We start from the raw sequence: 23,065 nt of genomic DNA, 5'->3' as shown, positions 1-23,065 counted from the left end.
GATGACCCAACTCATTTTAATATATAATTAAAGGAAAACAATTTTTTTTTAAATATTACATTATTAAGGTAATTTATCCATATTTGATATCATGCAAAGTTACTTAATTTGTTGGAATATCATCTCAATATTTGCATAAAATTAAACCACTACAACAAAATATGCTTACGGTGACACGTTTTTGAAACAACTTGAACCAACTTGATAAAATGATAACATCTTTATTTTATTATTTTTAAAAAGTGTTTTCAAATTAATATGTTTTATAAACAACTTCAACCAAATATTTTTAAATATCCATTTTATATAAATTTTATAATTCAATTAAAATTTTTTTTTATTATACTGACTTACACTGGTGTAGGTAAAACTCGTTATCTTTTATTTGGAGGTGATGGTGTTACTGTTAATTAACAAAATAAAATTATGATTTAAATCATTGGTTCCTTCTTTTGTTTCTTTGAAAATGATATGTTCTAAAAATTAAATGATAACATGTTGATGAAGATCAAAAGTAGACAAAGGCAACAAAAAAAAAAGGTTGGGTTAGGCCAAATATTTGTCAACGAAAAAAAAGGTTGAGATAAATCATAAGCAGACAAAGACAACACAAAAAAGGTTGGGTTAAATAAAATATTGGCCAACAAAAATAAAAGTTGGAATATGTTAATATTTTCTCAACTCTTCCTAAAAAGTCGGGATATGATTAGATTTTGCCAACACAAAAAAATGTTACTTAAAGGTACAAATTTGAACAACCAAAAAAGGGTCGGTGTAGTCCAAAAAGAGTCGTCTTAAGCTTTTCATATGACAATACTTCTATATAGTTCGGAAAGATATAAAAAAAAGTTGGTATTGTGTTGGACAAAATCGTCGCTTATTTAAGCATTACCCTAGGTATGCATATCCCGACCCTTATAGAAAGAATTGGTCAAAGCGTATGTCGACAAGTTTATCCTGACACTTAAAAAAGTATCGACCCAACAGTACTGTCTTAAGGATGTTTTGTTGTAATGTAAAATTCTCATACTTCCATATTTACTGCGATATATATAGCAGTTAATATATTGAATTGAAATTTTTATTGTAAAATCTAATAGAAATTTGACAATTTCTCGTGCGTGTAGATATAGTCAAGAAATTTAACCCCATGTAGCGAAGATTGCTCAGTGCGAAACAAGAGGGAAACAGAAACTATTAAATAATTGACATTTGAAACAAATTAAAAGATTATATATTTATATCAATAATTATCGGATATAATAGTAAGTCATATTGCATTTTCAAATAATGCTCTAAATTGAACTTTAAGGATGACATTATTAAAATATATAACAAAATACAGTACAAATATCAACTCAAGAGAGAAATAAATAAAATGATTTACTGTTTTGTCAGAAATATTTAAGTTTATACAAATGTGGAATTATAAATAAATTATATATAAGTGAGGAGAATGGAGTTTACAATAAAGTATACACAAATTCAGAAAGAATGAAATGTGTATATATACACACCCAATAAAGATCTAATGTTGTCAAATTGAAAGTTCTTTGTAATTGGATAAGAGTTAAGTCATTTTGCTTTATGATTGTTTTGTAAGCTTATGCTAAGGTAATTCATACGTGATAATCAAATTCTTGTACAAACAGATGAAATCTTGATTTTAATTGAAGTAGATGGAAGAAGTTTACTTGATCAATAGAAAGAGCACATGTATATTTTAAATCCTAGCACCCTACATTGCTTGAATCACTGATTCTTATTCTTTATTTTGGCAACATACTCAAACTACACGTATGTTAAAAGCAGCAACCTTCATTCCTTCAATCTATAGCTCTTTTTGCTACCACTGTTATTCATTTTCGCAACGTACTCAAACAAACTCCCATCGAAACAACCCCTCACGGCTTCTTTTGACAGATAACCATTTTCATCTTTTGCCAGTCTATACAAAACTATCCATTCTCCCTTCGATATTATCCTGCAAACCAGTTCTGTTTTTTTTTTAATTGAATAAAACACACACGAAATTCAAATAAAATGGTGATTGAAAATACCAGCCAATGAAGTCATATGAGTTTCGATTAGCCTCAGTCATGTGCCATAGTTCTCCGAATGTTAACTTATCGGACACAGTTCGAGCGTACTTGCTGAAAATACTCTCAAAGTTCATTGGCATAAACCTGAAAACATCACATTCATTTGCTTGTGAAAGATTAAAATAGTTTTTTATTTAATGTTTTTAGTGATTCAAATCTTATATCCTAATTACCTTCCTTCAGTGTCATATGTTGAAGAATCACTTCCATGCTTGCATTTATGTATTCTGTCTATGTATATAGGAAAATGTAGATTTGGTAACCATCCCTGTCAAATTTGTGAATGCAATATCAGCAACCTTATAGGGTATATATATACTCTTCATTATTTTGTGCCCAAAGGTGTTGGTGGGGAACTTCGAATCGAGTTTATATATAATATCAACATTTTTTTTATGTTTGTCTGAACTTAACTCAAATAACATAATTTTATTTAAATCTACTCATTTAATTTTATATGATATAAATTATACAATATGTAAAAATAACATAAAACAATATATTGCAAATGTACAAAATAGGTCTGACTCAAGTCTTGAAAGTTGGAGTCTAAGTCCAACCTATATTTTAAATGAGTTTTTTTTAACTAAAGAATATATTTCAAATATTATACTTTTGTTTAAATCCTCTTCACATTTTGGATGGATCTTTTACACTTGCATATATAGGATGATACTTTTATAGGTTTACTAGTACCTAATGCACATAAAAATGTGGGTGAAGGTGGCAAAATGAGTCTAGACAGAAAAAACCAGTGAAAAAAAACCCTAAGTTCAAACCAATTAAATTATGATTTGACCAAAAAGTTAAAACCCAAAACAAAATTTGAACTCAAGACAAGTTCAAACCAAATTTAATATTAAAAATAAAATAATCAAAGGATAAATAATTTTTTATAAAAACTTTAATCATTAATATAATTCTAATTTTTAATAAATTAATTAAATATTAATATATTTTATATATATTAAAATAAATAGTAATTTTATAAAAGAAAAACAACAAGTTATATCATGATTATCTAAAACAAATATGATATAATTATTTTAAAATTGTAGTTTACAATGTAATATGATTAATTCAATTTTGTGTAATAAGTAAATGTTATATAATTTTGAAAATACAATAATTTTAAATATATATAATTAAAAGCATAATATTATAAAAAATTACTAAATAATAATAAACTAAGAATTTATATGAATAGGTAAATTATGGCACATAAATGATGTGGGTGAAAACAAATTTATGTAATAATTTTATAAAAAGTTGAAAGAAATTGTAAAGTTGATTATGAATGCAATGAAGTTTTAAGTTTAAGTCTCATTGTATACATGTGTTTTTGTATTAAAATATAAATAATATTGGTTACTTTATACAAATGAAAAGATTTTAGATAATTTTACAACTGAATTGAGACTTAGTTAATGGATGACTTACTCAACAAAACACTTAAATATAGTTGCATCTAATGAAAATAAATACCAATTTAAATTCGAATTGAATCGGAAAAATCTGAAGTAAGAAATACTTAAAACCATAAATATCTAAACAAGAAACTCAAATCTAAAAAAGTCCAAATTTAAAAAGAAAAAATGTGTAAACATGCAAGTAACTCACATATTCAGATACAAATATAGGGAAGTGTATATTTGCAAAAGGGAATAACTTACAGGGAGAGTCCAGTAACTAAATGCCACATTAATGACGATTGCAGCCAAAAAGCTTTCGAAGCGACCGAAACCAAGATTCCTCATACCTGCTTGTTTTCACCATAAATTTTGTCAAAATTTGTAAAACATAAAAAAGCAAAAATAAATAGTAGAAAAAAGTACCTCTGTAGGTTTCCCGGGGATAAACAATTCCATCTTTGTCTTGATCAAAAAAGGAAGCATGTTGCTGAAGAACACTCATTCCATTGTTGTCATGTCCTGGTACTGTTCCATGTGGATTTTCCACACTTGAAGTGTTCAATGCCCTTGCCAAATCTGATCCAACATTTCATACATGTTTGTCAAAAAAAAAAAAAAAAACCATCATATGGAGCTGTTGGAACAAAGAACAAAGAAAAGAAAAGAGTAAAAAGAATTACAGGGTTTGGGTATATATTCTTCAAGGTCTGCTCGAACCTTCCTTTCACTTGTCAAAGGAGCTTTGGGTGCCTCTGTTGCAATATCCATTTCTTCTTTCTTGAGATTGTATGGTTTGTTATAAACAGTGAAGGTCTCCTTATATAGGAAGTCTTCTCAGAACACCCCACCCTACTATTCTAATCATTAATAAATGATACTTTTAAACTGTGAAGCAGCAATTAAAGGGTTTTGCCTACCATTTCCTTAATCTATTCTTTTAAAGTTTTAACAACATACTGTTAATGGAAAAGTTTGCTCAACGATTGTTGATATTCACCCATTAAATTTAATTATATTTTTTTTTGGTACGGCTGAAATTTAAATTTAAATTTGAGAAACGATGATTTTATTTATTATTTTGTATATGTACTACATGTATCTGTCTCTCTTTTTGTTTGATTGTCTTTTCTCTCTTCAGTTCTCTCCCATCTGATCAAGATATTATTATTAGAGTAAATTGCACTAAAAGGTCCTAAATGATGACTCTCATTTTAAATTGATTCTCAAACTTTAAAACATTATTATTTCATCCCTAAATTTTAAGGTTTTGTCAATTAGGTCCTTCCACACCATTAAGTGACATACCAAATTTTATGTAGCATAATTTAAAATTTAATTTTTAAAAAGAAAATTTAACAGTGAAATTAACGATTTTAGTAATAGAAGAATCTAATTGACATAATCTCAAAAATTTTAAATATAACTAGAACAGCTTAAAGTTTGAGAACTAATTTAGAATGAACCATAATTTGAGAACTTTCGTGCAATTTACTCATATTATTATTATTGTTACTACTAGTAGTAGTCGGTGCATCTATTTTCTTCCAAAGGAAAAAAAAAATTTATTTTGAAACATTCAAGTGGGACAAGCAAACGATCCTCCATTCCTGTTATTATTTTCCTTTTACATGCATTATCCCTATTTTATAATCTTAATAAATACGTGTATCCATTGCTGACCTTAACTCTATTAAATTAAACAGCTAATTGGAAGCAATCCAACCTGATCTAAAATCAGTTTGCCCACCACACACGTTCGTAACTACCATTGAATTAAATAATACTAAATAAAGGGAAAGAAAAAAGGTTACTGAGAGGAGCCTACATAAAAGCACAACTAATCTATACACTTGCTGTAAAATCGTACTTTAAATTTACTTTATAAAACCGTTTGTTTTATGCACATGCAGTTAAATTGTTGGCGTCGTTGTTGAGGAGTCTGTGTAAGATTTAGTGATTTTTGTTTGATTATTGCATGCTTGTTAAGGAGATAATTAGCAAAAATTAAGTCTATAGATACGACACTTTTTTATTTTATTTTATGATTTTCTTATTTTTGTCTTGTTGATAGTTGATTGATAGTCATGTTTAATGACAATTATAGGTGGCCCGAAGGTCCGTTCGTGTCTGATGCGGATGGTGCTTCAACACCTAACTGGGATGATTACAACCGTTATAGGAGGCAAGGATATGATCCGTCATATGATTCGTATAGCTATGCATGCCTGGTGGATAGCATCAACCAAGGATGGGAAGGTTGTCACCCGACTGGGGACCCATATAACCTGTATTCCTTATATTCTTGCAAGGATGGGGATGCGTATTGGGAAGAGCCAAACGAACATCACTACCAAACCACTCGGGGTAGCGCATTTGAGGATGGCATGTCTAAGTACCAAGAAAACATGAAAGATATTAAGAATAAGTTGGACCAAGTACTTGAACTCCTTCAATACCGAGTTAGGGAGAGTGTTCTGGTGGACGAGTGTACCGAACCAGAAAATGTTGAAGTGAAGGAGGAAGCCCCCTAAACCATTGTTGAACATGAAGGCTTGAAGGTTGATTTTCCACAAGAGATAGGGGTCAGAGAATTAAGTGAAGAGTTGAGCATTGTTGAGGAAAGTGTGGAAGAGTTGCCACACTTCTTGGACATAGTAGAAGAAATCTCACACCATCAACTGAACGAGGATGTGCCCCAACAAAGGAATATTCAAATGGAGATGGAGAACTCAAAAAAAAATTGAGTTTGTGATCCCGACATAAATGATCCCTCAGAAGATGCAATGGAGTGAATTCGGTTTCAGTAACAATTGGCTCAAAGTGTACATATCAACATGGCCTAAGTCAAGGTGGGTTCAATAAGTTCATTTGCTAAAAAAGGCCCATATCAACTTGAAGAAGAACAAAAGAGGGGTCAAAGTCTTGAGGACTTCGTGGGAGTTCCACTTCGGGGGCATGACGTAGTGCCAGAGAGGGATTTTAAATTTAAACTTATTTTGTAAATAACTAAACTTATTTGAGCTAAGACTCTATTTACTTTTGTTTATTTTAGATTTAAAATTTGTTGCATGTTTAAATTTAGGATTTTGTAGGTTTAATTTTTGTGTAGTTGAGAGTTTAGACTAAAAAAATAAGATTTCTTTTTTGGATACATTATAGTGGTATCGGGATACCCATAGGTCAGTATCACAATACCCAAGGCAGTTTCAAAATTATTGCTCTAAAAGTTTCAAGGATATCACTGTAATACCCAATTTTAGCCCGGGCTCACATATGGAAACATAGTTTTCAAGGATATACAATCTTAGATATTATATGCAATCTTAGATATGATATATGCAATCTTAGATATGATATATGTAATCTTAGATATGATATATACAATCTTAGAAGATATGATTTTATAATCTTAGAGATTTAATTTGTAGATACCCTTTAATCTTAGCCGTTGATGTAATTGATCTGTACTGTTGGATTTGGGGAGGTTCAGCTATAAATAGAGGCCTCTCCCTTCATTGTAGAGAGGGGGAGAGAATCAATAAAAAAAAAAGGAGGAGGAATAAAAAAAAAGAGAACGATTGGCAGTTTTTTAAAGGTGGCTTACTATTTTTTTCGTTCGATTATTTTTTACTTATTTACGATTTTAAAAAAAAGGAGAAGGTGATATCACTGCGAATTTTATTTATTTATTTTTATTTAGCCTCTCCGCCTTTTAATGTTTTTGTAAATAAGTTTTTTTTTAATTTACCCTTTTATTTATTTTAAATTCCAATTTAATCCTTTTGAACGGCGCCATTTTAGAGGAGAAGGGAAAATTGCCCTTCCAGCCCCTCTATGTAATTCGAGCGTTCAATTAAGTCCTCCAGACTTTATTTATTTGCGAATTTACCCCGAATCTTTACTGGCGATCCAATTTAGTCCATTTTCATACTTTCTTTAAAAATCAATATTTTTGATAATGCAATTATATTCTTCTAATTTTTATTTTATAATTCTCATATGCAATTATTATTATTTTTTATGTATGTATATTTTAAGCATGTATTTATGTTTTTATACTTATATTTTATATACACATATTTAATTTATTTAATTAGTTTTAATATTATATTAATTGTTTAAAACTTATGTATTTTTTTTGTACAGTATATTTTTATTCGCTTATTAATTTATTTTGCATATTTTTATTATTATCTTGCCTTTACATTTAATATTTTGCATGTCATGGATTACGGTTTCTTTTATTTCGTTTATTCATTTGTTTATATTATTTTTATGTCATTGATGTATTTATTATTGTTGTTATTATTATTATAGCATTTGTACGTATAAAATAACGTTACATCATTTTTTACTCAAATTTAAAATAGAAAATTTTTAAAATTGAGATAATGTTCGTATTTAGGATTTTCAAGGAAATTGAGCCCTAACGTATTGGGTTTCGATTTTCTTCGTTAAATCTAACAATCGAGCATTTCTCTTTAATCAAAAAAATAAGAGCTCGTTATTGGGAATTCAACACGTTGTGTCCTAACGTATTGGATGTGACGCATTGATTTCTCGAAATGAAGATTTTTTCTAAAAACAATAAAGGAAATATTCCGAGTTTGGGATTTTAAAGGAATTGTGCCCTAACGTATTGGGCCGCGATTTCTTAAATCTTGGATAAATGGATATTCTTTTAATTTTTTTTATTATACGAGTATTCTGACCTAATTCATTTTGGAGGAAATTAGAATGTTGTGCCCTAACGCATTGGGTGTGGCATTTTTGCTTCTCTGAATTGAGAAGGGTCTTAATACGTAACGTTTTAAGTTTTTAAAGATTATATTTTTAAATTTTTCGACCTTAAGACACTAATTAATTAATTAGGTACCAATTTTGGGCGTTATGAGGGTGCTAATCCTTCCTCGTACGTAATTGACTCCCGGACCCATTTTTTCTAAAATTCGTAGACCAAAATCATTTTAGGTGATCCAATCACACCACAATAAAAGATTGGTGGTGACTCCCGAATTTTCATTTTTTTTAAAAAGTCGACAACCTAAAATTTTTATTTTTCAAAAAAAATGGTTTCGACAATCACGATACTAACTCTTGGTATCGTGATACCCTTGTCGGGATTCACAAAATACATGTTTTAGGTATTACGACCCATCTACTTTCACTCTATTTAACCCTAAAACTCAAATTCTCTTAATCTCCAGTCCTAATCTCCTAAATACATTTTCTTTCGTGTGCTTATTTGTTTTCTGTGCTGGCCACTCATTCGAAGATTCCACAACAACTTTGAGCTTAAATGTGAAGGTGGATGACCCGAGCTAGTCTGATAACTCCTTCTAGGGAAGTCCAGTAACCTCTTAATATTTTGTTTTAGGCTACACATTGAGGACAATGTGTAATAATAAACATTAATCAAATATGTATCTGTGTTTTCAGATAAGTGGATCCTTAATGTTTTCTAACTTTCAACTAAATGATTTTCTCCAATATTCTTATACCACGAACTGCTTCGAGTGTGGGATCGAACCAATTGAATTAAAACACGAAAAAAAAGAAGTTCTCTCCTTTTGGGGTGAAATAAAAAGTTCTCTCTTCTTTAATAGAAACCGGTAAAATTTTTATTTTGGGAAAATATATTTTAAAGTTGAGAATAATATTTTTCTATATTTTGGCAGAATATCAATCTCTCAAAAATTGTCTTAATATTTCTATCGATTTCATCTATTTATAGGAAGAGAAGGTAGAATCCTTGTAGAGTTGTAGAGGTTTATTTGAAGTAGAAAAACAACATCTTACTTAGAGTAGGAGAGGGGTGAACGACTCACCCTTGTATTTCTACTAGGGTTGTCGTCCCATTCATGTTATATGAGGGGTTTTAGGCCTCTTTCACATTGGGTCCAATTACGAGTATTTCCTAGGCCTTTTTGACCTAATACTCTATAATGTGATCCAACTCGATTCATTTTTTCTATTTCCTAGAATAAACTTTAATATTTACATATTAAATAATTTTCTCGTCTCAATTTTACTCTAATAAAATTTTAACAATTTTACCCCCAATAAAATTTTAACAAAATTCATTCAATATGTCACAACTCAACATGTTCACTATGACTGAATGATTTATTTTCATTTTGGGCTTCAAAATAGTTCAAAAATATAAATTCATTCTTCCATCATTTTAAGTAATCCTATATATTTCTCATTTCTTTTTTCTATTCATTTTGTTCATTTTTATTCAAACACACAATTCATTTCTGGTTTCAATGAGCTAGTAGAGGGACCGATTGGACATATGTAGTTGAGGCTCAAATTATTTATAATTAAGTTTCGACTTTTCACCTATTAATTATAAACTCATTTAGTCACGAAGTCATTTCACTATAATATCTTGATTGAGCTTTCCCCAATGACATACCGTTACGAAATCAACTACTCAACGCCCATCCAATGACCTCGTCATTAGTGTGTTACGCTCATAAGATATCCTTGATTTCTTTGGGATAATATACATTCTCCCAATATGATTCTATTTTATCTCATGGTAACCATTACATTTTCCTTCATGAAAAGTCAATCACTATCAAATAGTGATTAAGTCATCCATCACAAAAACAAACGACCTGTGGCCACATTTACTTTTCATCAACCATATAATGCCAATGAGAGGATATCATTTACCCATGTTTTGGGCTATGGATTTCACTATTGTGAATGACGCTACATACTACAGAAGTCGTACACCCAACGCACTAGCTTTCGATTCATTATCTATTTTAACTCAGGTTTTTACTTACATTAAAGTGTACGAGTCATGCATACATAGTTCACCATCCACTAAAGATATAGGTATACTACACTATGAATGTTACAAGAAAATAAATCCATAAATGGAATCTGGATCTATTCTACTTGGTTCCTGTCTGATGTACTGTTAGTCCAATCAATTACATCTATGTCTCCATCTTTTTGGAATCATCTGCTCCGATGCCTAAGATAAGGCATCACCCCAATTGGACTTGATAGACGACATATTAGTCTTTCAATCGGTTTGCTAATTTTTTATTAGACTAAGGACATGTTTAGGCTCGTCTACTAATACAAGTTGTCTTTTTGCACTACAATCCGACCACGTAATACCGCTTAGTATTTGTAACAGCTCATTTTTAGTAGTATTGGGAATCGTGGTTCGAGACCACAACTTTGATTAGTATGTCATTTTATTATTTAATTAGTATATGAATGGTCATGGTAGTGTCGTATAAAAATTCAGCATGTTTATTTTATCGTTTAATTCTTTTAATTAGGCGAATGGACTAAAACATAAGAGTTGCAAAAGTTTAATGTTATTAGTTAATTGTATTAAATGAGTATAAAATCATGAATTTAGGGCTTTAAGTGGCAATTTGATCTTATTTATTAAGTAGTGGACTGACAGTAAATAATTTTTTAAATTAGAAATGTAAATAACTAATGGCAATTTTGTAATTCTAATTAAAAACATAAGATAATAAAAATTAAACAAACATCATATTCCTTATTTTGGACAAAGAGAAAGCCGAAACTCTATAGCTAGGAGAAAATAAGGTTCAGTCAAGCTTATTCCTAATGCATGTAAGTGTTTTTCCTACCCATTTTTTATTATTTTTATGTTCTTGAGATCGATGTAGCTAAAGCTAGTTAATCCAGGGACTAAATTGTGAAATTGTCCAATGTTTAGAAATTTTCCATCGATGATATTGAGTGTTCTTGGTGTTGAATGATAGATTATTGAGCTTGAATGTTAGATATGACTATTTTGTAAAGTGATTTTAGTTAGTTTAAGTTTAGGGACTAAATTTATAAAATAATAATTTTGGCATTGGAAATTTGTGATATTTCAAAAGTTATGGACTGAACATAGTCCTTAGGTGTTTCGGTTAAGCTTGGATGGGTTTAAATTGTGTTGAACTGGAAGTTTTGGTTTTAGGGATTAAACTATACAAAAGGTAAAAGTTGGGGACAAATGGGTAGATCGGCCAATAATCATGGGAAGGGAAAGGTTGTTGAATAATCATCATTGAATATCGATAGTTACTGCACAGGTAAGTTTGTATTATAAAAATTATGTTATAATTAAATTCCTTAATATTTGTTTTACTCTAATAGTTGTTGTGTTTGTAATTATTGAATGTTGGTTGATGGAAATTAACAATGTAATTGAGTTGTACTGGATGTACCGTATCGGGCCTTGAGCCTAGCAGTCTTCGTGCTGGTGTATTGTATCAGGCCTCGAGCCTAGCAAGCTTCGTGTTGGTGTGTCGTATCAGGTAACTTGTACTGGATGTACCGTATCGGGCCTTTATAAGTTTGTATTATAAAAATCACATAGGTTGTTTGTGATTTGGCATGTTTTGGTTGTTTTTAGATGTGTTTTTGAGTGTTTTGTATAGGTGAATTTGGTTGTAAATGTTATGTCTTGGTGTATAAGTAATGGTGGTTGTTTTGGCTTGAAAATGAAGTTACTTAGCTGTACAAGGCCTAAAACACGGGCTGTCCCACAGCGTGTGCCACACACGACCGTGTGTTTTATTAATTTTAGGTGCAGGATTGTCCACACGGTCACAGAGAGTTACACAACCTAGAGGCACGACCGTGTGACCCTACTTCAAGCTAAACATGGTCTGAGCACACATGCGTGTGGAGTAGTCACACGAGCATGTGGGGTAGCCACATGACCATGTTTGGGGCCACACGGGCTGGCCTCTTTCACACCGCCATGTGACCCCTATTTCCACTTTTAGTCAAAATTTTATTTTTGTTTCAATTTAATCCAAATTTAATCTTGAGTTAATTTAAATGTTCCCTAAGCTCGATTTCGGTTCTGACATGCTCGTAAGACGTGGAAAATGGTTACGGTTTAATATTATATGAATAATTTGATCATGTTGTCTTAATGATAAAGTTTTAATATTCTAATGCCTTATAGCTCAGGTAAACTTTCGAATCGGGTATAGGGTGTTACAGTATTAGTTAAAAATTAGACAAACAATAAGCAACATTTGCTTCTATTTTTCTTTGATGAAAAAACCATCTGAGGACAATTTACAAAGTATTAATGTAGTTCATGAATAATTTTATTAACCAATTTGTTCAAAAAAATTACAAGTGTACTTAGACGAAAATACTACACTCAGGGCACCAGATCCAACACAGAATAGTTCGACATGCCTCGAAAAAGTTTTTGAAAATTTAAAGGCAGTGTCGCGACATCAAACCCCTATGTTGCAACCTTGCACTTCGAAGTGATAGATTTTGAGAATGCAGAGGCAGTGTCGTGACACTGAACCCCGGTGTTGCAACATCACACTTCAAAGCAAAATATTTTGTAAACACAGGTAGTGTCATGATACAAGATATCAGTGTCGCGACACAGCATCACAAATTAAAATTCTGGCAATTCGAAGTTCAGTGTCATGATACCCATACCCAGTGTCGTAACACCGTGTCGAGTTTGCAACTTAATACTTGGAAGTGTCACCCAACCCATCGGCTTTTTCTTTAAAACCCATTATCTTTTAAACCTAAAACCTCTAATTAAACATACTTTGCACCATACTACCACCCATAAAACAACATTAGCAGCCGTCAAATGCCTTTCCCTTCTCATTTTCTTTAGTTTTCAAGATTTCCTTTGATTTCTTTCTTTCTTTTCTTTCTTGTTCTGCTACAATTTTTTCTTTGTCTTTGGTTATCTCATTGTTTTGCAGGTATTACACATCATGTCCACAACAATCAATTCAGCTGGCACGTTCAAATACATCAACAAGTGAGTTTAGGCGTTCTAATTTCATTATTGTTCATATTTCTGCCTGATTAAAAGTTCATAGTATTACCATGGCACCTAGAAAAATTAGGTGAACTACAACCAATGAGTCATCAATGGATGTCGATTCCGATAGGTTTCATAACCAAGAGGTTGAAAAATACTTCTTAAAACTTCAAATTTGAACATTTATACAGGAATGGGGGTTCGACCCATCGATGACCATGTACGATGAAATTTGGGAGTTAGTCCACATTCATCATTAGAGAATATTTTGTTCGACCCTAAATGAATCGACAATCGACTCAGTAGTTTAAAAATTTTATGCTTCCCTAAAGGAAAGGGAAAATAATAAACTACCGAGTGAAGTCTACACACATGTCACGGTAAGGAGTAAGGAAGTGCTTATTACTCTCTGAGAAATCTATTATTTTTACAATGCTCCATAATATGTCTCCGATTTTCTTGACAATGCTGATTTAAATTACTATAGGGATATTGATATGGATCAAATCGTAAAATACCTTACTGAGGGGAGAGGCGAGTGGACTCACCAACCCAGTACTAATCTCCCATTGAAATTTAATCAGACAATAATGTACTCAATTGCAAAAATGTGGATGCAGTTCATCTACACTCGAATTTTGCTATCCTAAAACATGTCTAACGTAAACACTTTTAGAGCGATTTTGCTTGATGCTATTTTGTAGAAATGATAGATTTGCATGAGAAAATGGATCTATCAGTCCATGATGATGTGTATCAGTGGCAAGAAGGTCAGGATTTATTTCTTGCACCTAGTGACAACCTTATGTAAAAGGGCCAAGGTTCTAATGTCCGCCACAGAATAATTCGTGAAGTCGACGAAAAGCATAATTAAAAATTCAATGTACACCAAGTATGGCGAGCTTCAACGAAAATAGATAACGGAATGGAACTAGCATCGTAAGAACAAGATGGACGTTTCACCATCCCTCAAACGCAAAGGTAAAACAAAGGCTAAGCAAAGACAAGGGTTGAGTGATATGCTCGATATGTAATGGGTTATTAGATCGATGCAAGAAATGACATCAATTGGTATCGACTATGCACAGAGGTTTGGGATTTGAGTGTCAAATCCTCTACCGAACAAATATGAACTGATTCCATACAATGAGCAATCTGAGAAGGATGAGGAGGAGAATGAAGAAGAATATGACGAGGAAGGGAAGGATGAAGGAGAAGAGTATCTCCATATTTACGACTTTGAGGAGGAATTAACTAGAATGACATCCGATGAAAGGTGTACTTTTGCGCAGGCTGAGCCTACATAGCCCAACCAAATTTACGGGTAGGAAGGCCACAAAGACTGCTGTAAGACATGACAAGGGGAAGGCGAAGATGGGCGAAGTGTCAAAACCTGATTTCGATTAATTTGGCACTTCATTTGAATTTTTTTGGGGGGTTGTAATTAATTTTAAACTTGGATGATTTTATTTTTCTTTTCTTTTCCTTTTTGTTTTAGATAGACTTGTTTTTAGTTAATGCTTAAATTGAAAATGACTTTTATTAAGGGGGATCAACCTATTCAAAAACAAATTTACAAAATGTTTTGTTATATAAAAAAAGGTAGATTGTTAAACTAAGCCTTATTGGATAACATGTTTTGATATAAAAAATTAAAATGTTTTTGAACAAAATTAAAGTTGAGCAATTTCATAAAAATCAAGTTGAAATGGTTTCAATTGTTCAAATATGTTTTAACCATTTTCAAACAAGTTAGAATTGCTCCAAGACAAAAGGTACTTTTTGTCTAAATATCGATATTTTGCCATTTTCAATACCAAATTGACATTCTGCCATTTTCAAACCCTGGTAGGTATCGATACTTTTCTTAAGGGATCGATGTATTTCCTAATGTATCAATATTTCTGCTCCAACGGTCACTGAAATCAGCATTAATTACAAAAGAATATTGATACCCTTTTAGTAGGTATCTATACTTGTTGTTGTAGGTGAAGTTAATGACCTAGTATTTCATCATCAACAACTACATTCACTTCTACAACAACCACAACGATTGGAAATCAATTAGAGGGTGTAAATATCATCTTCCAAAAGTTTAGCAACAACAAGAAACATGTGCAAAGCTTAAAGATCAATCAAAACAACCTAGAGCTTAATTTTTTCATACCTTTTCTTATAAACACTTGTGAGCTTTCATTGTATTCATTTAGCTCAAGTGTTCTTCTTTGTATTTGTGCTTAATTGGCAAACATTCTAATCATGTAAGGATTGTTTCTTTGTTTTCTTATTTGTTTCTCTTTGAGAGAGGGTTAATTCTTAAGGTTTGGGTAGAAACCTTAAGGGAGTTGTACATTAAGATTTTGGATCATAAATCTTAAGAGAGATTGTAAGGTTAAACACTGTCCTCAAAGGTTGTCAAATTAGTAAATTTGGGAAAATCCTTAGTTGTGGTAAGCTAAGGTAGTGGAGTAGGCAATTAAGGCCGAGCCATTATAAATCATTGTGTTCTTTGTTGCATATTTTTCATTGCTTCCAACACAAGTTCTCAAAGGCCAAGTCAACCTCCCTATTGACTATTTTAAGTTTATCCTTCCGAGCTAATAAACATGTGATAGGTTGTTTGTATAAACTGTAAATTTAGCCTAATAATAGAGAATTTTCGATGATTTAATTTTAGACTAGTTAGTTTAATCTATTAAACTGTAAATAGGAAAAAGCATTTAAGCATACCAAATGATAAAATTATACACGAGAAGGTATGTATGCTTTCTCAAATTACAGGTTGTTCAAATTTCATAACTCGGTTATTTGAATTCATAGATATTGAAATAGTAGAGTATAGTAAGTATAGAATCCGTGCAAGTATGGACTTAAATGAAAATTAATGAAAGAACAAAAGCATTTATAGGGTTAAAAGTAGAGTGAGAATTATAAAACTATTGAACGGCTAAAAGCAATCTGAGTGAAGAGAGAACAAAAAATCCAATAAAGAGTACGAGTACTTGAGATATTTTTTACTCATAATTGCACGAATACTCGTTGAGTTGCTTATACTTGTTAGTACTATACTAGACTTCAAAACATGGATGAAAGTTAAACCGAGTACTTAGGATTCTAATTACCTGTACTCTTCAAACTTAGATATTGTACTTGTGTATTCATTTTGATGGAAGCATATGCTTAACTAACTTTAACTTATTTACTAGGGAACTTAATAAACTAACATGTTTAAGGTTAAAAATTGTGAATCATTTATATATCTAGTTAGAATTGCATATTTAGCCAAACTCTCTTATTTGTCATGTCTGTAATACCCCCTACCCGTATTCGTCACCGAAATAGAGTATGAGGCATTACCAAATTTTACCGAATAAAATTTTTTTTTAAAATTCAATATAACCCCTTTATAAATATCTAATCTTCCCTGCAAATTTTAAACCGAGACCAATCCGACACAACCAATCCATTTCAATATATTTTCAAGATAGATTTATCGTATTCATAAGATAATCTCATCACATACCAAAACCAAAATTTGTTAGCCATACCAATGGCTAACTATACATTCATTTCACATTAACATCTACTTTACTAGCTTATACATGTCATTGATTTCCAAAATAAAGTTTCTTTATATACCGAGATCTTGAGGTTGATAGTGTGATGCGTCTCCGACCAAATCTGACCTCTGAGCTCTTAACACTACAAAACAGGGGAAAAGGAAACAGGGTAAGCACTTTGTGCTTAGTAAGCTCATGTAACAAGAATTATACTTATCTAATATTTTCAATACAATGCAATAAACATTCATGCATCCATTCAATACATTATTCCCCTATCATGCACAAACTCAACATTCAAACTAGCCCAATAATTTCCATGTATCAATAATATATATCATGATTGATGAGCTCATCAATTCCATGATTTCCATTTCCTTGTTATTTTTCCATATTTATCCCGTTGAATTTCTCGGAATTTCGATGGATTTTCAGAGGTACACTTTAGTGTACAACTCCGGGTCCGTCAATTCATATTCATGTGTGCACATTTCCATTTTAGAGAGCACACTCCCGTGAACCTTATCCTTACAGCGGGATTACCAATCCAAAGCAATCCTCGTAATATAAACTCATAGAGTATTGTCGATTACCACCCGAGGCTAAATCCTCAAACGACAATTGCTCTAATGAGCTTGGATCCGAATTACCAGTCCAGGCTAAATTCAGACCCTAATTCGGATTACCCATCCGGGCTAAATCCATTTTCCACATATTCTTCGGGAGGGCTTTATCAGGATAGGATCACCCATCTGGGCTAGATCCTTTTTACCGTCCTTTTTAGAGATCCATCGAATTTTCCTTCCATTCAACCGAGATTTCTATCCTTTTTATCAAATATATCAATGTTTCATAAATTTTCATATAATGAACATTCAAATCATATTCACATCAATAACAAACATTTCAGGCATTTAAGAATATAATTCAAGTTACACGAACTTACCTCGACACTTGTTCGTAAACAAAAATCTACTAGTCCCGAACTTTTTCTTTTCCTCGATCTAGCTTCATATTTGAATTTTCTTGATCTAAATAAATAAATTTAATCATTAATCTAATACATTTCATGTTCATATGTAACATTCTCTATAATTCCATTATTATTTATAGTGCATTCAAAGTTGTCTGACTGAGTCACAGTCACTAAATTATTTATATCTTGAGCTACGGAACTCCAAATTAATATCCGTTAATTTTCCCTGAAACTAAACTCACATATATTCTTACCATAAAATTTTCAGAATTTTTGGTTTAGCCAAAAAATACAGTTTATTCTTTAAAGTTTCCCCTGTTTCATTGTTTGACAGTTCCGACCCTCTTCTCTAAAAATTAATTATATAATTTTAAAAATTCGGATGATGTTTACATTTATTTATTTTAAAAATAGACTCATTAAGGATTCTAACCATATAAATTATAACTCATAATCATTTTTGTACAATTTTAATGATTTTCTAAAGTCAGAACAGGGAACCTGAATTCATTCTAACATTGTCTCACAAAATCTATTATATCTCATGATTTACAATTCCATTGATTAAAATGTTTCTTCTATGAGAAACTATACTCAATAAGATTTAATTTCATATTTTATTCATCCTCTAATTCGATCTCTAAAATTTTTGGTGATTTTTCAAAGTTAGACTATTGCTGCTGTCCAAAACTGTTTTAGTGTATGATGTTAATTACCATTTTTCCCTAAACTTTCAATAAATGATAATTTCATCCCTGCTCAATTAACCTCTCAATTGAGCTGATTTTTCTCAATTAACACTTTATCCCATCACTTTAAACTACTTTATAAGCTTTGGAAATCAGAATTTTAGTACTAGACTTTAATTCCAAACTTTTTCACAATTAGGTCCTAGAAATCAATTTCTATTGAAATTACCTAATAAAATCATCTCATAAACATATTAAAGCTTCAATTTCATCCTATTTCATCATAACTTCCAGCACATATCATAGAAACTTTCAAATTCATTCATAAAATCAAAAACTAATGAATTTAGTAATAGGACCTAGTTGTAAAAGTCTAAGAAACACAAAAATTACAAGAAAAAGGTAAGTATTAACTCACTTGGTGCAAAAATTATGAAAAAACAGCTTGAAGAAACCCTTAGAACGTTTTTAGCTGATGAGAATGCAGAAAAATAAAGAGAAATCTAGAGAATTCCACTTTAGTCCTAACTTTTAAAGCAAATTTTGCAATATTCCAATTTTACCCTTAATTCTTCAATTCTCCTGATTTTTCTCAGCTTATGCAGCCCAAAATATCTCCTTTTGGGGTTATTTGCAATTTATGTCCCTCCTCATTAAACAATTGAGCTATTTAATCCTTCTAGTAACTTTTACACCTTTTTCAATTTAGTCCTTTTCACTTAATTGACTACCCAAACATTAAAATTTTCTAACGAAATTTTAATACCATATTACTAACACTTCATAAATATTGATAAAAATATTTTTGACTCGGTTTTACGAGATTGAGGTCTCGATACCTTATTTTTACCCAATTTCTTTAATAATTTCTTTTTCTAACTAACCACTAAATCTGTAAAATTTTTCTACCGATATTTTCATACGATTTTCCTATCATACCAATATTCATGCAAAAATATTAAAATAAATTTCTCTTTAAATCGGATTTGTGGTTACGAAACCACTATTCTGATAACCTTGAATTTGGGCCATTACAATGTCCCAAACTAATTCCACGTATGAAGCATGCTCAAGTATAGTCTTGATTATTTTCTGTTGTTTTCGTTGTATGTTTGTCTTGTTTGCTTGCGAACAAGCAACGAGTTAAGTGTGGGGGAGTTTGATCTGCCACAATTTGTTATGGCAAATTAGGTTCTTTCCGGCACATAATGAGCTTGTTTTAGAAAAATTTCATACTATTTTTATTAGTTCTCTAATTTAGTATTTTATGTTTAAATTTAGTGAAATAAACGTTTTTATGCAAGTTTTGGTGTTTCAATGACCTGTTAGGCCAATTCGGGTCGAGGGTAGGACTAATGAGCTAATTAACTGTGCAGGACGTCATTTCAAGCCAAGGGACACAAAGAATGACTTCAGTGCCATGATAACAGCATGCAGAGTCACAACACCCAACTTCGAGCTATCAAAAGTCCCATTCATTGTTCAATTTTGGGACACCCATATCCAATGTTGTGACATTGGTTCGACGAGGGCCAAAATACTACTAAGGGTGTTTTCGTCTACACAACATATTTAATTTATTTTTATTAGCTTTAACTGACCTAGGAGGGTCAGAAACTTTAGACTATATATAGTAATATTTAGGCTTAATTGAAGAGACCATTTTGAGAATAGTTTTTAGGATTTTTAGTTTTAGTTTCAATTTAGCTTGAGATTTGACAGAATTTTTAGTATTGTTTTCAGACTTGGATTTGATTCCGATCCAAGCTTTCGTTTCTTTAGTAATCTATAATATTTTATTTAGTTTTCATTTGCATTTGGTGTTATCTCAACAACTGTTCAAGTATTTTTGGCTTCCAAGCGCATCCAATATCGAAACATATCAATTTCTCTTCTCCATTCTCTTTAGCTTAATTCATGCTTTGCATGTTTAATTAAACTTAGGGAATTTTGCATCTAGATTCATGAGTAGGGAGATTAACAATCGAAGGTGGGATTAATTAACTAAAAAATTAGGGTTTGCCATAGAATTATTTAACTTAAATTATGTATGCTTAAACCCTAGAATTGATGACCCTGAGAAGTAATCTAGGTAAATGAGGTTGATAGAATAGTTTATCGAGCACCTCTTAGTTTAACATGGTTTAAACTGCGAAGTAGAGAGATAAGTGGTTTCCATTGATTAATTAATCAGTTAGAGGCTAAGAGGTAATAACTAGTTAATTATTAGTTAATTCATTAAAATCTGAGTTTTAAAGTTAATTATGAACACTGACTTGAGTCAATCTTCTGCTTGTTATCTGAGGTAATTTCGATTGTTAATTTATTTTTGTTAGTCTTATGTTATTTTTGTCACTAAATTGTATTTCTACTTATTGTATTATAAGTCTAGATTAGTACTTGTTTAGCTTTGTTATTGTAGAAAGTAATTTTAATTTAATCAACCTCCTTTTGGTATGATCCTTGAAATATTTCTCGAAATGTTTCGTTATAAATTTTACTATATTACAATTTGACCTGTATATTTGCAGACACCGTTGTTTTATTTTATATCTTTTTGTTGCAATATTTCCAGTCTAGATGTTCGTATGTCTGGCTACGGTCAACAAGTAATTTAATCCCACAATGATGACGATTAATGCAAAAAAAAAAAAAACTTTCAAATCCATCGAAACCAAGATTTCTCATACCTTTTTGTTTTCACCATAATTTTATTCAAAATGTGTAAACCATAAAAAAATAAAATAAATTGTTGATAAAAAAAACTTGTGTAGGTTTCCCAAGGATAAACAATCACATCTTTATCTTGATAAAAAAAGAAACATGTTACTGAAGAACACTCATTCCATGGTTGTCATGTCCTGATGTTCCATGTGGATGTTCCACATTTGGATTAGCCAATGCCCTTGCCAAATCTGATCCAACATATCATATATATTTGTCAAAATAAAAAAATCATATGGAGCTGTTGGAACAGAGAAAGAAAAAGAAGAGAAAAAAGAATCATAAGGTCTGGGTATGTGCTCTTCAAGGTTTGTTCCAACCTTCTTTTCACTTGTCAATGGAGTTTTGGATGTCTATGTTGTAAATGGCGGAGCTAGGATGTTAATCTTAAGGGGGCAAGTTAAAATTAGACGTGCTGCGTAACAATCGATTTAAACATATAAACAATCGATTCAAAAGAAGCAGTATTCCAACATAACAATTGATTTAAACATATAAATAATTTATTCAAAGAAGCAATATTCTAACATAACAATCGATTCAAAAGAAGAAGAAACAGTATTCAACCATAACAATCAATTTAAGCGTATAAACAATTGATTCAAAAGAAGTAGTATTACAACATGACAATTGATTTAAACATACAAACAATCGATTCAAAAGAAGCAATATTCACAGGCTATCATTTGACATAATTTTTAACAAAGTGACCAAGATTTTCCCTTTGTTTTATCCAGAATAATTTTTTTTAATATTATTTTTAATACTATAAAAATATTGAAGGGGCCTACTTATATTTTTGAGAGGGCTATAGCATATATACAAAGAGGGAAATTGTAAAAATCTTAAACCTTAAAAGACTTACTTATATTTTTGGGAGGACCGTAGTATATCTAGGAAGGATTAGATTGCAAAAAATTTATCTACTAAGCTCCCCCATTGTGTGTTGCAATATCCATCCTTTTCTTTTCGGTGGGTGAGATTTGTTATAAAGGATGAAGCTGTCTCTCCTTATATAGAAACTCTTCTCATAATATTACTTAAGACAAAAGAAACCGAACCAATTGCCTACCATCACTCTTACTTTCAACTTTGAAGCACCAATTAAAGGGTTTTACCGACCAACACGTTTCTTATTCCTTTTCTATGGTTAACCGACTCTTTTTTTTGCAGCCAATTCAGCATTCCTTAAATCATTTTATTATTGCTTCAATTTTCACATGCATAATCCATATTATATTGTCTTATATGCACGATTGAGTTAATTACGTCAATTAAATTGAATTATTGGAATCAATTAGAATAAGTAATTCAAATTTTGGAGTTCGAGATGAGTTGAATTTTACAATTCGGATCATTTAAATAACAGATTGGTATAAATATCCATTTGATCCTCATCGATTTTGAAAATGAGCAAATTGGTCTTTTAACAAAATTGGAAAATAATTTTAAAATTCAAAATATTTATAAAATTAATGTATAAAGAAAGTTAAATTTTAAATTTTTTAAAATAATAAATTTAATCATGTGATAAATTCAAAGGTGATAATAATAAATCCCAAATCCAATATATATCATACAAATCCTAAATCCAATATATTATCATCTAAATCCTAATCAAAATCCAATTTGTATGAATGCAAAGATATTTTTACTATACACTAATGTAGTATTAAATGATTTGCGTTTCTTGACGTCAAAATTTTAGTTTAATATGAGGGTTTTAGTCTGACTTAGTTAATTTTATCTGGATTTTTCTAATTTTTAATATGTTTGTATTGTAATAAT

The 23,065-nt window shown here is 30.9% G+C and overlaps 1 protein-coding gene and 1 long non-coding RNA gene across 3 annotated transcripts; both read right to left on the bottom strand.

Moving 5' to 3' along the window:
- Positions 1-1,637: 1,637 nt before the first annotated feature.
- On the bottom strand, positions 1,638-4,353 carry LOC105798820 (probable peroxygenase 3). 2 transcript variants are annotated; one of them, XM_012629017.2, is made up of 6 exons: positions 4,195-4,353; positions 3,938-4,090; positions 3,776-3,861; positions 2,276-2,370; positions 2,061-2,186; positions 1,638-1,984 (listed from the first exon to the last, which is right to left on the bottom strand). In XM_012629017.2, exons 1-6 carry the CDS (start codon positions 4,280-4,282, stop codon positions 1,819-1,821), a joined length of 714 nt encoding a protein of 237 aa, XP_012484471.1. In that variant the 5' UTR covers positions 4,283-4,353; the 3' UTR covers positions 1,638-1,818. The 2 variants fall into 2 exon arrangements, with proteins under 2 accessions (XP_012484471.1, XP_052476688.1); XM_052620728.1 differs by having other exon boundaries at positions 1,851-1,997.
- A 16,940-nt stretch (positions 4,354-21,293) lies between these two features.
- On the bottom strand, positions 21,294-22,293 carry LOC128032400 (uncharacterized). Its single transcript, XR_008188497.1, has 2 exons — positions 22,143-22,293; positions 21,294-21,468 (listed from the first exon to the last, which is right to left on the bottom strand). It is a non-coding gene; the product is annotated as an uncharacterized LOC128032400 (long non-coding RNA).
- Positions 22,294-23,065: the final 772 nt, after the last annotated feature.

Source organism: Gossypium raimondii, chromosome 9 (genome assembly GCF_025698545.1).
Source record: "Gossypium raimondii isolate GPD5lz chromosome 9, ASM2569854v1, whole genome shotgun sequence".
In the NCBI taxonomy this organism is placed as follows: domain Eukaryota; kingdom Viridiplantae; phylum Streptophyta; class Magnoliopsida; order Malvales; family Malvaceae; genus Gossypium; species Gossypium raimondii.
Note: the sequence above shows the minus strand (reverse complement) of the source record. Positions and strands in the feature narration are given on the sequence as shown.

Excerpts from the sequence above, each read along its gene's own strand:
- LOC105798820 (XM_012629017.2), bottom strand. The coding sequence starts at position 4,282 with ATGGATATTGCAACAGAGGCACCCAAAGCTCCTTTGACAAGTGAAAGG. Across the intron at positions 2,371-3,775 it reads TTAGTTACTGGACTCTCCCT|GGATGGTTACCAAATCTACA; the intron begins GTAAGTTATTCC and ends CAAATTTGACAG. Across the intron at positions 2,187-2,275 it reads ACATATGACACTGAAGGAAG|GTTTATGCCAATGAACTTTG; the intron begins GTAATTAGGATA and ends TGATGTTTTCAG.